Source organism: Phyllostomus hastatus, unplaced genomic scaffold (genome assembly GCF_019186645.2).
Source record: "Phyllostomus hastatus isolate PE091 unplaced genomic scaffold, TTU_PhHast_1.1 phas_contig_210, whole genome shotgun sequence".
In the NCBI taxonomy this organism is placed as follows: Eukaryota; Metazoa; Chordata; class Mammalia; order Chiroptera; family Phyllostomidae; genus Phyllostomus; species Phyllostomus hastatus.
The window spans coordinates 13,437,023-13,452,213 of NW_025333737.1; the positions used below are offsets into that span (position 1 = coordinate 13,437,023).

At 42.0% G+C, this 15,191-nt stretch overlaps 1 protein-coding gene across 2 annotated transcripts in view; it reads left to right on the forward strand.

The window, feature by feature from the left end:
- Window positions 1-14,927, forward strand: part of PITPNC1 (phosphatidylinositol transfer protein cytoplasmic 1) — a 222,981-nt gene extending 208,054 nt beyond the window's left edge. Inside the window, exons 9-10 of one of the 2 annotated variants that reach the window (XM_045835969.1) lie at window positions 7,162-7,280; window positions 10,341-10,474. In XM_045835969.1, coding sequence (XP_045691925.1) covers window positions 7,162-7,280; window positions 10,341-10,346 — 125 coding nt within the window. In that variant the 3' untranslated portion in view covers window positions 10,347-10,474. Of the gene's footprint in view, window positions 1-7,161; window positions 7,281-10,340 lie in introns of both variants that reach the window. The other variant, XM_045835968.1, reaches the window with a different exon arrangement.
- The last annotated feature ends 264 nt before the right edge of the window (window positions 14,928-15,191 follow it).

The following is a 15,191-nucleotide window of genomic DNA, read 5'->3' on the forward strand; positions in this document are numbered from 1 at the left end:
GCATATTATGCCAAAAACATTGCATGTTTTCTTCCATCTTCAATATTAAAATGGTACACACAAAAATTCACCAATCTTGGTAAGTTTTTTTTTAATGCGCACTGATGTGATAGCTGTCATAATACAATCTAACAAAATTGTTTCGAGTGAAATTAAAAACAACTAAGCACTACTAGAACCATCTTATGGAAAAAAACCAAATGAACTTTTTGGCCAACCCAATACCTTAGATGGCTTAGGTGGAGACAGAACTCAAGGAGTCTATTGACAAAAAGCCTGTTCTGTATCTGAGTGCGGAAAAACAGCTTGTGGTTTACGGGATGCAGACCAGCAGGGGCCTCGGGCTCCCCAGAGAAGATCTCCGCCCTCTGTGTACACAGTCCTAGCCCCAACCAAAACAAGCAGGGTTTTCACTCAGCACAGGATCTGAGAACCACCCCATCCATCTCATATAAATTACTGCTGGCATCATCCCCCAGCTGAGCCTTTTGCCAGCAACACAGTGGCTCCTTCATTACCCAGATGCAGACACTCAAGGCAATTGAATGGAAATGGGCCTGCCCACAGGGCAGTATCTTCTCAGCCCCTTATCCAAGGTAATGCTGGGGACTATGGGCTTCTCGGGTGAATGGGTGTATGTCACTGTTACAAAGCCAAATGTCTACCAGGATAGCCCTTCAGTTTGGGGTACCTGAAGTTGCTTCTTTTTCTTTGGTCTATACAAGCTCAGTGATGCTGTCATTAGTAAACATGGAAAAGGTCCAAAGTAAAACCAAACCAACAACAACAAAAAAAAACTCCTGCCTGTAGCTTATGGCCTGGTTCTGGGAGTGAAGCCCCTGGACCAGCAACATCAGCACCCACTGGTTACTCATTAGAAATTCAGATTCTCAGACCCTACCCCAGACCCACAGAGTCAGATACACTAGGGTACAGGCCAGCAATCTGTGTTTCAATAAGCCCTCCGGGTGATTCTGATGCTTGATAAAGTTTGAGAGCATCTGCGGTATGGCATGGACTGTAAACCAGATTAGATGGCAAGAAGGACAGTTTAATTCAGTACAAACAGGTTAGACTAGAGAATGGTAGATGTCTTCAGGGCCACCTGCCAAACTCTGGTGCCTTGTGAGAAGTAGAGCAAGGTGCCCCTCTTAAGCAGATTCTGCAGGTGTTACTGGCTCCAGGCTGAATTTTAGCCTCATTCACCTCCTGGTCTGTGCATTCATGCAGGGCACAGAGTGTATGCTCTCCTTGTGCAGTGGCAGCCCTGGCTGTCTTTCTAACTAGACCTGCTGGAGGTGGCAGGTCTCCGGTGTGTAAGCAAAAGTTAAAAAAAAAAAGGACGTTGTACTTGACGATGATCTTTTCTTGCCCCAGGATTTTAATTTTGTGCCTTTTCGGAGTTTTCAGTGTTTTGCTGTCGCATCACTATTTCCCTAAGCAGATGCTGTGCTGCTCATGTTCATGGTAAAGTGTAACCATCTCCACTGTAGGAGGACTGGAGCTTGTCTTTCAAAGGCTTGATTGGTCTTTATCCCTGAGCCTCGGGTGCCTCCTGCATGACTAGAACAGTAATCAGAGAAGTAGCAGCACATTTCCGAAGATGAACTGGATAAAAATAGGCAGCCTGGCTTCACAGAGGCATGGTTTTGATTCACAGCCTGACTGTATTTTGGGAGAGGAACACAGGATTACTAGAGGGAGGCTGTGATTGGAGGGAACCTCTTGAACGTCTTTGAAATCCTCATCCTTCCAAAAAAAATCTGGGGGTCAGTTCTGACTGGCATAGATGAAACCACCTCATGAAAATGACTTAGAAATCATCTTGGAGTCCCTAGCTCATAATGAGTGAAGCTAGCTCAAGGTGGAGATAGCATTAGCTGATTGAGTTCACCATGCCTGCACTTTCCAATGGCCTCATGTGAACTTGAGTGCCGTGGCTCTTATGCAACATTTTGTGTGTGTGTGCTTATTATGTTCATTTCTCTGGGGAGAGAACTCGTAACTTTCCATCAGATTTTCAAAGGGATCTGTGATCCACTCTCCACTCGTTCAAGTTAAGCACTATAGGAAAAATAATCCCAACTGCAGTTTACAATTCTGGATCTTAAGAGTGTGAATATATGGAAAGGGTATGCACCAAGCTTTGAGGACTGGCTAGTTTCACTGGGGGAAAAAAAAAAAAAAAAGTGTAGCCATCCTAAGCTGTTTATAACAAGCATTGTTGAATTTATAATCATTTTTAAAGGTTTAAATAGGGCACCTCCCAAAGGACAGTCACCGTTTCAGTGGAGCCAAAACAGTATCAAATCTGACTCCTGACTGCTGGAGCCTTCCCCCACCCCCCCCACCCCCCCACCCCCCGCCACCCCTGGCCCAACCCAGCCAGCAAGAAAAAAATGCCTTCTACTTAGGCAGAGTAGCCTGGAAGTGGAGAGAAAATGTAGGAAATATAACATAACGTGCCATTGGACAAGTTATTGAGTTAGAGTAATAAGACTCTTTTTGAAAAGTTTTAATTGCTGCAAATGTACAGCACAATGTGGGAAAACTCTTGCTTGCAGATGCTTGCTCCCTCGGCGTTGGTGATTTCTCTCTGCGTTCAACTGACTCCTATCCCAGAAGCCTTTCAAATGTATGATCTTGCCTCCACTTCCCATGAAATCAGCTTGCCTTCTTTAAAACTGAAGTGATTGAAAGAAAATTGCCACCATAAACAAAGTTGAAAGACTCTGCAATATGTGCTTACAGTACTTGTAGCTAACTTGTAACTTGTAGGAGAAAATACTTGTAGTATATGTAGCTAACAGGATTAATACCTATAAATATATAAAGAGGTCCTATAAATAAAAAAGCCAACAACTCAATAGAAAAAAAACCCGAACAGATCAACAGCAGAAAGAGAAATGCAAATGGCTGATAACCTCCCTGCTAATCACAAGAAATGCAATGAAAACAACAGAGATATGACATGTACCCATCTGATAGCAAAAACTTAAGAGAGTGACAATATTCAGTTTTGGATAGGTGGAAGAACAAACGAGCAGCTTTTATGAAAATGTTAAGTATAGATAAACTATAACCCACTTCTAGAAATTTGTTCTTAACAAATTAAGAACGACACATGTGCTCATTAATATAGGTACAAAGGCATTCAGTGTAGTGTTGTTTATGAAAGCTGAAAATTAGTCTCAGTGTAAATGCCCATTAAGAGAAGCATGGTCAGGTAAATTACGATGTGCTTATTCTATGAATATTGTGTGTAACCACTAAAAAGAATAAGATATTTCTTATATACTGGTATGGAAATATACACATTTTCCATTAGTGGAAAAAGCAAGCCAGAACAATGTGTATGGTATAGTTTAGTATGCTGTAGTTTGATTCCTAAGTGTAAAATAAATTAGATTGTGTGTGTGTGTGTGTGTGTGTGTGTGTGTGTAGTAATGTACATGTGAATTCATACAAAAAAAATCTGGCAACCTGGGGTTATTTCCAGAAGGAATAGGATTTGTGGGAGAGGTTAAAAGCAGTTATTCTCTTTTCTCTCTGTAACCCAATACTACTTGAATTATTTCTATGAAACATAATTCATTCATTACTTGAGTGACTCATTAAATAATAATTAGAACCCACATTTTATTTTTTAAAAAGTAGAAAATGGTTGAAGAAAATGGACCAGGACTCATATAAAGTTGGGATATGTCTTGCTTTTTAATGAGAGTCTTAGTTCATGGTTTAGGGAATCAAACAAAGGTCATCAGTGAACAGACCCCCTGGGTCCAAAGCTTTGATGAAGCTGGGCTGAGGGTAGAGGAGGTGGTTCCAGGCTCCGCCCAGTCACCCGGAGGAGATGGTAGGGCTCAGGCTGGGGCAGCTGGAATGTGACTCCGCGTCTTGGGCTAAGAGACTGCTGCTTCTCCGCCATCACCTGAGGAGGGTGAGAAAGGAAGAAATGGCCTTGCGAGAGGACAGAGAGGAAATCGTGCCCCACAGAATGCAATGAGAGGGACATTAATACCCCCAGAATACTTCCAGGGCTGTGGCTGTCCATCAGCCTCTGCTGGCCTAGTGTCAAAGATACTAGGATGTGCCTTTCTTAGAAGCAATACCACGCTAGGTCCAAGATTCTCTTACATCGGACCATTCGCCCAGCGTTACTTGTTTAAGATGCCTTTACTTAAAAGACCTTATTTAGGAAAAAAGTAAATTATGGCCTTCTAAATCTACAAATTAAGGAGTGATTGTTTTTCAGTTTGCTTGCAAAATAATTGACATAGATTCTTTTAATTGAGAGTTTCTCTGATGCACACTCGCACTTGGTGGCTGGAAACAAAGAGTCCTGAACCTAAATGGCCAGACCTCACCGATCACTGCAAGTCAGTCAGTGGAAACGAGTCACCTCCGAAAGGGTAATCTGTCATAGGGCACGTGGAACTGAGTTTACTAAGAAATTGATTCGTGTCTACAGAGTAATATACCTTACAGAAGCGAGACTTAATTCATTTCACCAGATAACCTGAACAGGAGCGTACATTTTCACTTGATTAGCTTTCCATAAATTACTGAGGAATACTGAAAGTGTTTACATCATTTCCATACGCATGTGTGGTGAGTGGGGACAGTGCAGGATTTCGGCAAACACGTTTTGCTTCCTCGTCAGCAGGGACCAGATCACCGTCACTCGGTCATCTGGTGAGAACCGCTTCACTGGAGGCGTTTGTTCTCCTGTGGTCTGGCTGCAAGGCTGTTTTTCTTTTAGATAAAATGTCCTGAAACTTTGTTTCTTAACTCTGAATGTTTAAAAGGGGGGAGGATCATGTTTCTGGAATGGGCGCAGCTCTAGAAAAGTGTATCTTCTCCTTGCCACTCCCATAGTGATGGTGTCCCTCTTCCTTCTAGTGATCACAAGTAGTGGATTGTTGAGTGACCTTTTTCTCTTTCTTGCGTGAGCAGTGCATATTTGAGGTAGAAAATGTGGAGAATATAGATAAGCAAAAAGAAGAAAATTACCTACAATTCCAACCCCTCAAAACAATCACTGTTAACATTTTGAAATGTATACTTTGTTTTTTTAAATGTATATAATGCTTTTCTAACAAAAATGATTTCACATAATGTGCGTAAATTTTTACCTCCAATTTTTTATTTAACAATATACCAAGGACATTTCTCCATAGTGTTAATTACTTTTCTACATTATTTGTAATGGTTTGCATAATACTATCAGTCCCCTGGGTTGTTTTCAATTTTTCACTATTATAAACAAGATGGTAATGAGTATCTTTACTATTAAATCCCTCTTCACATCCATAAATGATCTGTCTTTGAAAGCACGAAGTCACACAGTTTGAGCCCTTCTCTAAAAATTGAGCTAATGAAAGGTAAAGAATGATTTGTGTTGGAATTCACTAGAACAAAGAAACTAAAGTGCCTTTGTTTTTGTTTTCCACATTCCTACCCTCGCAGTGAGGGGTAGGAAAGAAAAGTGTTAAGTGAACCTAAATACAGAGAAATTTCTGTAAACTTTAAACTTTTAGCTTAAAATGATCTCAGTATTCATTCCAGGTATATCTGTGTTTAAGAAATGTTGATAACCAGCCATAGAAATTAAAGTGATTGTATTGAAAGAATGTGTTATTTTTGTTAACTAAGGTGCATTTGTTCTAATCACAAAGCAGCATCTCTTTATTGCTTCCAGTTACCTTGATTTTCTAAAAGAAAAGCATGCTCTTTGCTTGGCCAGACTGCTGCTTAGCATTCTTGATACTTACATTGCTATGGACAGCATCCTTCATTGACGGGTTTGCGGAGGGGTGGGAATCATGCATTAAATAACATAGCCCAGGTCTGGATTTAGAGCTGTCCTCCATCTTGGCCCCAGACCACACTGCATGAAATCGTAAACTTCTGGCAAGTCTGCCCTTTGGAGATAAAGAGAGTCTCACATGACACACATGGATTGATATAAAAACACACCAAACCCATGATGCAGAAAATACGTAAGGAAAAATTAACAGCTGTGAACACCCGCTCTAAATCCCCAAGATCATTAGTGATCAGAGTGGCCAACTAACCAATTGCTCAGCATACCTTTATTGTAAAGAGGCACGAAGTTAAATTCTGCCATGAGAGCACCAGAAGAATGCCCGTCTGGGGAACCTGCTGATAAAATGCAGTAATACAGCCAAGGAGTAGTGGCGGGGGGGTGGGGGGATGCGGGAGAGAACAACAAAAGTATTCAGAGAGACTAACTGTTATTTTTATGCACTTCACATACTGAAAGTGGACGGGTTCTGTGTTAGGAGTTTTATATCCGCTGGATTAGGACACTGTTTCTCAACTTCAGCACCATTGGCTGTTGGACCAAATCATTCTTTGCTGGAAGAAGGGGGGCATCCCAATGGTGATAGTCATAATGTCACAAAATTGTACCCCATTGAGAACCACTAGATTAACAGATCATTATCCTGAAATACTGAAAAACTGCAGACTCGGGCCAAGAATCATAATGTCATGTACCAGTTTATTTATAGAAGAAGGTAGGTGTGAGTAGTGCCAGCCATCTTCAAGCTGTTAGGCTAGACTTGAGGTTCGGTGCAGACCTGCACTCTGACACCTATATTCTGTGCAAAGACCCACCCCTGTGCGAGCATCACACCCGGCCTCACTTGTGCCAGTCAATGCCGTTTCTCTGCCTTATATGCCACGCCTCCTATAATAGCAATGAAAGCGTCCTTTCTGTTGTTGAATGCACTGGCTGAAAGAATCTATTTGGAAAGGTATATGGAAGGTAAGTGTTAAACCAGGCAAAGCTGAGCCTATCCCTGAAGGGATCTTCTAACTCTGGTTTAGGAGATCTCAGCCTGCGGCGCTGCCCACGTGCTAACACTCTGCCCACTCAGCTCACTCTTCAAGAGCCACCCCTAAATAATTTCCACTCTTCTCTGTTCTGAGACTGTTTTGACTTCACTTCCTCGTACTCACCCCCCCTTTGGCTGGTTTGGCTAACTTTATGATTCACTCTTCATAAAGTTAGTGAATCCCCTGCTTTTTAAACCTCTCTTTGGCTTCTGCTAAGCTACCGTTTTTCCCTAAAGCTTCCCCATTGAAAGTTTGCATTTAATAACGGAAGTTGCCAACGTCTTGACCTTCTTTCAGATATGACAATGGATGATGTTCGGGAATACGAGAAAAACATGCATGAACAAACCAACATAAAAGTTTGCAATCAGCATTCCTCCACTGTGGATGCCATAGAGAGCCATGCCCAAACAAGTGTATGTAGAATTTTTAAAACATGTTGCCCACCCTTCACAAAACATATACATCAACTGATCTTTGAAATGCCGCAAACGCTCAATTCTGAAACTTCCACAAAAAGTGCCGTCGCCCAGAGGCTGTTGGTTAAGAACCTGAGCTGGGTCTAAATTGGACAGTGTCACCTCTTGCTTCCAGACATTTCAATTCTTTAAAGCCACTGGACTTGGCGGGTTGTGGTGGTCACAAATCCAAGGACACGGAGAGTGGAAACATTTTGTGGTACTAGAATGGCCTGGCCTGCACCATAAAAAAACAGAGGGGTGAAATCAGGTGCCCTAAGAAAACTAGAACTTCACATCAGTAACTTAAAAACATGGGTAACAGTTATTCATTCAAGGAAAGGCTTCTGGCCCACCTGGCATCTTAGGGATCTTTACATTTGCTTCAAAATGCTTTGTATGGCTAGGTTAATATCAGGGTGGGTCTGTGGTCTGTTCACACACACTGGCTGCGCAGCGAAGGGGTGGTGAGCAGGGACTGTGCCAGATCCAGCCTGGGACTTAATCCCCCGGAGCCTGAGGTTATTCCCTTGCACATCAGAAATGGACAGCTAATGGTATGGTGTATGCCAGCATTTTAAATCTAATTATGTCTCAGTCATTCGTGCTAGTGAAGAGGAGATACAGATGACAAAGAAAAATGTAGTCACTGAGTCATTTATTTGTATGTACCTTTGGCCAGACCTGTGATCTCTTTGGGTGCCAGCTTGAGCCTGCATGCCCCAGAATAATAACATTAATTAGGTTTTTAAGAAATGGATGATGTAGTTATAAAAGATTGAGCAGTGGCTATTGCTGTAAATGGATGCTTTGGAATTGTGAAGGCCTTTGGTTGCACTTTGGAAATCTTCAGTTAAGTTTTAAGAGCATGCCTTTGGAATGTGCCCTGCAAGGCGGCAATCGAATGCATGTGACGAGGAGGTTGAAATGGCCCTGATTCTCCCTCCCTGTTTTGCATGCAGTGGTCAGAGTTGCAGAAAACCCCTGTCCCAAGGTTTAGCCCAGGTGATCCTCTCTCTGCGCAGACTAGTACGACTGACCCCTCCCCCTTCCCTAGCTCTCAAATTAGAAATGCGTGCTCCTTACGGAAACTGTCCTTGAACTGTCATCACTTTTCAGTTACCTTTTCTTTTAGGAATGTTAGACACCAGTTCCCCCTCAGCTGCTGTCTGAAAGATGCCCACTGTCAGCATGACCAGGCAAAGGAAGCAGGAAAGGGGGAGGTGCCACAGTCCAAACATACTAAGCACAGTGCTTGTCTCATTCCGAGTTCTTGCAGCTTTAGGCTCTAGCCTCTTTGCTTGCTTTTCTTTTCGTTTTACTGCGATTACTGGTGTTAGAAGGAGAGTTTACCAGGTAGACAATGGTACTTGGAATGATTCTCCCCATGGGAAAACCCATGCATTCTCTGGCTGCAACTCATCGGCATTCCCAGGGCTTCAGCGAGAGACATGCCCACCTGCGTGAAGTTACACAGAGTGGTTATTTTGAATGCTTACAATATTTCCCTTATTCTGTGGAATTCCTCCAAATTGGGGACTACTTATTTTTCCATTGTCTCTCTTCTCTATCATAAGGAAAAACAGTTGAAATCAAGAGGCTGCTGTCTGGCACAAATTAAAACTGCATGGGTGTTCAGTAACATTTAAATCATCAACCTGAGTAGGAACAAATTAGATTGAAAGTATACAAAATTAACACCTGTGCTCACAGCAATAAGGAAATAATTTCCTTTTCAGTTGAGCAGTTTCAGTCCCTTCACGGAAGGGAACTTCAAAGAGACTCTTGGAAGGGACTGGGAAATCAAAATCCTGGTGTACTGTGGGCCATCTCTGCTCTCTGCTGGGTGTGTGGAGTAGAGCACTGTCTTCGGCTGCTTTTTTACAAAGCCCAGTTTGCCCAGGGTGATACCCGTTTAATATAGCAGACACAGACCCCCAAGTTACTGAAATTTTTCCAGAGTCTCAATTTCATTTTGCAAAACCTCTTTCTTTAAAACATAATCTCATTTTTTAAAGCGTGTTGAATAGTCATATTATTTTTTTAACAAGTGGTAAGGTTACAGGTACAATTTTTCTTGTTCTATTCTGAATTTTATATCCACATAGCCATAATTTTATACTTCTTTTGTAAAAACGTTCCCTTTAAACAATTTAATAATTGTTTCGGGGAAATCTGCTTAAAAAAATTTTTTTTGAAAAGTATTTCCGATTTGCTCATATGTTCTTTCTCTTTTTTAAAAGGTTTTATTTATTTATTTTTAGAGAGAGGGAAGGGAGGGTGAAAGAGAAGGAGAGAAACATCAATGTGTGGTTGCCTCTTGTGCATCCCCCACCAGCAACCTGGCCCACAATCCAGGCATGTGCCCCGACTGGGAACGAACCGGCGACACTTCGGTTCACAGGCCAGCTCTCGATTCACGGAGCCACACCAGCCAGGGCTGCTCATATGTTCTTATGTGACCTATTATTTATCAGGGTAGGGCAAAAATAAGTTACAGTGTTCCTTTCAGAACAGTGTTCATACAAAAAATAATATAATAATCAATTATAATCCAAGAATAAACTTTCACATACAGCTTTAAACCTACTTTTGCCACTCCTTGTATGCATCATTCTGGAGTCATTGATTGTTTTAATTTCCTTCCCTTTGTACAGAATATGGCCAGGTCTGACAGTAGTTGCACCCTCACATACATACACTGCTCCGGTCCGGTTCTGTACTCTCCCGTTTTTTCCTTATTCAGAATACATCAAACGCTCACCGAAGAGTGTTTGGGGAAGTCTTGGATGCATATCCATAAGGGACTACTGCTTCAGAGGTTTGCCTTTATAGGAAGGAAAAATTCAGGGTGTCCAGGGTTTAGCCTTTCAGTGATGATTTGGGTTTATAAACCAGAGGGGCCCCTTATTGTAGTAGTGTTCCTGTAGGTCCCTTAAAAACTGGCATAGAGATGAAAGCATTTGTACCCCTTCTAAATAGCTGCTAATTTTCCTTTCTGTCTTTTTTTCTTTGAAGACATGACAATGGATGAAGTCCGAGAATTTGAACGCGCCACTCAGGAAGCCACCAACAAGAAAATTGGCGTTTTCCCACCTGCAATTTCTATCTCGAGCATTCCCCTGCTGCCTTCCTCCGTCCGCAGCGCCCCTTCCAGCGCTCCATCCACTCCTCTGTCCACAGACGCGCCCGAGTTTCTGTCCGTTCCCAAAGATCGACCCCGGAAAAAGTCTGCCCCAGAAACTCTCACGCTTCCAGACCCCGAAAAAAAAGCCACCCTGAATTTACCTGGCGCGCCCTCTTCGGATAAGCCATGCCAGCCCAAATCAGAGTAACTCCACCTGAATATTTCATGGGGTTTTATATTTTTGTTTCCAGGGTTGGTGGTTTTGGTTTTTGTTCTTTGGGTTTTTTTGTTTGTTTGTGTTTGTTTTTTAAAGACTCTTCTATAGCAAAAGACTGCTTTGTCACTCAAACATGTTCCTTTAATCTCTAAGTGTGCATGTGGTTAAGTAATTTCACATATAACATGAATCCCTCAATATGCCACACAGCATCATGTTAGATGCAAAATGTAAGACATGCAAAGGACAAAAGGCATCTTCTGTAGCCACAGCTGCAGCCAGAGAGGAAGCCTTGTTATTGGGCACCTGACGAGGTCGGTGTGGACTTTAAGGGTAAATAAATGACAACTTCACACCACTGTGTTACAAGGTGTGGTAAAATAGTAAGTCAGTTTCCTCCCATCAAACCTGAAATTCTCAAAAATACTCTCAGGCATAACATACCTAATTGTTAAATTTTGAACTGCTCATCACCAATACTTGAATACGACTAGTTACTAAGATTACTACTTTGGTTAGTCTGACTCAGGATTTGGGGCCTAATTAACACTTAAAATTTTTTGAAAATTTATCAACCCACAGAGGCTCCAAGTGCAATTAATGATGACTTATTTATACCTTTCACAGAATTTAATAAATATTCCACTTCTGTCTTTTAATAACTTTCCCCTTTGTGCCCTCGTGGCCTCAGAAATCTTAAGAATTGCGTGGGTGAATGTAACCTTCACTGGCAGGTTTTGGAAGGGTTGAGTTAGGAACCAGGAGGCCTGGGTAAGATGAACATCTTCCTCTACATGTACCAACAAACCTTAACCTGTCAGCTTCCATCACCCATGAAGATTCTCAGAATTTGCAATTAGAATTCATTGACTACTGGCCCATTCAAAGAAGTTCAAGGGTAGATAGAGTAAGCTAACAGGACTTGAATTCTGTCAGAATGTCTGGTCCGGGGAAACCCTAAAAATGAGAATTGTCTCTCATCTTCTTCCTGATTTTACTTTTAATAACATCCAGACTTTCTGGAACCCACAGCCCATCACCAGACCTTAGAAAAGACTGTCATTCTCTCGCTCCTTACGTGAAACCAGAGTATTGGGAATGTCACAGAAGTTGAGTAAATACTGTCAAGTGGGAGAAGAGAGTGAACAGAACTGTCCAGTCTTTATTTGTAGAGTAAAAAGAAGGAGAGACTGAAGATGCCCCTCTGTCTGGCTTTCTTTTCAGCAAGTGTCACTAAGGCAAGATTAGATTCAAGGTTGACTGGGAGGCGAGATCACTCACCAAAGTGGCAGAAAGAGAACTCTCCTTTGATCTTAAGAGGGAAAACCTGCCACCTTCGCACCTCACTGCCTTTAAACACAGAAGGAAGGGCAAGCAGAATCTAGCATTGATTGGTGTCCTCCACGAGAGGAAGACAGCAAGGTAGTTGGGCAACTGCAAGCCCCCAGCTAGCCTTCCTTACCGTAACCTCCAACCTCAGGAAAGGGACCTTCCCAAAACAGATTCCAAAGGAAACCCACAGATTGAGGAGCGTATTCTCCTCTGTCCCAGCCTCTCAGCCCGTGGACCCTGCCCACTCCTCTACGTGTCTTTCAAGTGGACAAACTCCCAAGGTGCAGATGCTGGCCCCATGAGCCCAGCACCAAATGAGTGTAATTTCTACATCAGACTGTCAAGCTCATTTCTTTATCTACAGGTTGATATTTAGCTCAAAAAATAAATAAATAAATAAATAAGCCCAGAACTCAAAGGAAACCAGTTGCAAATAGTTTAGATCAACAGTGCATCTCTTCGTTAAGAAGATAGCATTGTAGTAAGACACCCTTGCATGGTATAGTAGCATGATTTTTGCTTGTGGGAAAACAATCTTTTACAAACCCCTTGGACTTCTCAATGACTCCCTCTCCACAGTACTTAACAAGAATGTTTGGCTTTAGGAAGCAAAATTCTGTTTTCATCAGGTGGTAGTAGTGTATGTGTATTTGCTTACCATTTATTCGCAAGCTGAAGTCAGGAGCGGATGGGATCATTTTCTAATAGAACCAGTTTTTGTGCAAGTTGTTAACACATCTGACACCTAGAGATTCCATGAATGCCATTGCTCTTTGTAAAGCTGCTTCCGCTCTCAAGGTCAACAGTTCTCTGTGCTTTAGAAAGCTAATTTCTGATTTCCTTCTGTGAGTTTTCTTTCTCTCACGGCCTGCACAATGCCACAGGTAACAATTACAAACTGCCGACGATAAGTCTGATTTTTAGCTATCAAATGTGTGTGCTCTTAAAATATGTTCAGTTTTCTGTCTCCATGTGGTTTGTGTGCATTTAATAAAGGGGGGTGTGTATATTCCTTTAGCCGCTTCGAATATTTAATCCACTCATCACTGGCATAAATGATTTATATTTTAATCTATCTTGATTTTCAAGGGTCATTTGACATTTTCTCCGTACATGCTTTTGTTTATTGTGGGGTACTAGCCTGCAATGAATGTGTATATAGAACGTTAATAATTCCTATAAGAATGGAAATTAAATGGCAGCATGATGGAAACTTAGAAGAAGAAAAAAAGCAGAAACTTGAATTCGTTAAGCATGTTTGCGGGAAAATAGAATCTTTAACTCAGTGCCTCTGTCTGCAATGTGGAAACCTTCAACTTTGTTCACCAAAACTGTATTATACCTGTGTGTATATATATATACATATATAAATATAGTGTAGTGAGTCAGACACCACCACTTTCAAGTCTTGGTAGCTGAATCAGAGTAAATAACCCACAGAAGAACACGTGTGCACACCATCTCCACCTCTGATGCTTGTGCAGGCTATGGTGGTGTCTGCAGACAGCATCACTTTGGGTGGATTTCAGAGAGGAAACGCACTGTGCTTCCGCTGGCTGTGGTACAGCGTGGTAGCTCTGACTGCTTTTCCCCGATAGGAAGGTCTCGGTGTTCCTACCGCATAACTTTGTCAAGAGTTAGCTCTGAAGACCCCTTCATTATTTTTGCTTTTGGCCTGTCATAAAGCAGAGCAAAGGAGGCCACGACAAGGTTCAGTTGCCACCGTGAGAGCAGACCCAATGCGTGCCCATGGGCGGGCTCACTTATAAACTCTTCTGTTACGGTTTTGCCTCTGTGTGGGAGGAATGGCTTTGATACAGTTGGAGGTACTTGTTAGCCATGTTTTTGGTTGTGAGTATACATTTCTAAGCACAGTCGTGGTTGTGTAATGCAGGCACTTAAACCCAAGACCCCAAAAGTAATTGTGGTTTTCTGTCAAGGCACTGTAGTGAACAGTGACCTAAGAGTAGATTCTGACACTTCTCGAGAAATCATTTTTCTGTGAAAATTTCAAGGCTTAATGTGTTTATGTGTGTTTTTAAATTCTTTCTTTAATATCTCTTCACAGCTCAGAGACAACAAGGTCATTGGCTGGTTTTGGTCAATAGGAATTTTACTTTTTCAGAAGGGCCAGAGTATGGTTTTTACATGTTGTATGCATTCAGATAATTCAATAAACAAGAATTGTCTAGTTTTAGTCCCTTTCTGATCATCTGACTCAGCAGGCTAGGTGGCAATCTGCCATCTGAGATTTTTTTTTTTTTCCTAATCTGTCCAGTGACTGTAATGGGTCATGGGTAGACTACCTAAAACAACCGTCTTGTCAGAACTGAAATGTTACACGATTGATTGCACAGCATTGGCATGCCGAGGCAACACCAGGTTCTTCTGTGTTTTACCTTCAAAACAATCTGTTTGCATTTGAAATGTAAATGTTTAAGCTTCTTAGGAGTTAGTGCAATAAGAGAATGTGAATATGTTGAGAACTTTGCAGATGTCATTAACTGTAATTTTGTTGTTAATAAATGCTTTAGGATGTTTTTGCTTAAAATTGAAAGTATGTCTTGAATTGCAAGTCCGCCTTCAGTTTCTACGTATCACCAAGCAGAGATTCTTTGAGTTGGCGTTATACCTATGCCCCTTCTGCGTAGCTGCAAGTGTAATTTTTAGTGTTTACATTTCAAGCTGGGATCTCGATTAGGTCAGTGGGTCGATACACCACTGCCGCTGCCGAAGGACCAAGCTTTGGAATGCACAGTGTTACAGACTCCAAGCAAAGCAAACAAACAGTGACCTTCACACACGCCATCCTTCTGTGTCATTTTATGGCTGTTTTGTGGGGGGGTTTTCCCAGTTATTTATTATTGTTAATAACTTACTTTTTCTTACATTCTGTTGTAAATAAAGTGCAAAGCAATCTTCTTTCCAAGTGTGGCTACCTCTGTCCCCTATTCTCAAGGGAATGTTGGCAACTGGGAATTTCTGGGTTGATGAGAAAGAAGTGATGGAGGCCGAAGGATGGGCCAGTGGCCAGTCCTTAGACCTGGTTCTGGGGAACTTGTGCACAGGAAGCCTGGCCTGCTCATAGTCATGTGGTGCCTCCAGGGCCCCTAGTGGGAAAAGTCTGGGTGCCAGCTCTAGCTATCCAGCCGGAATAGACCTTAGGTGAATTATAACCCAGTTGGATACACGC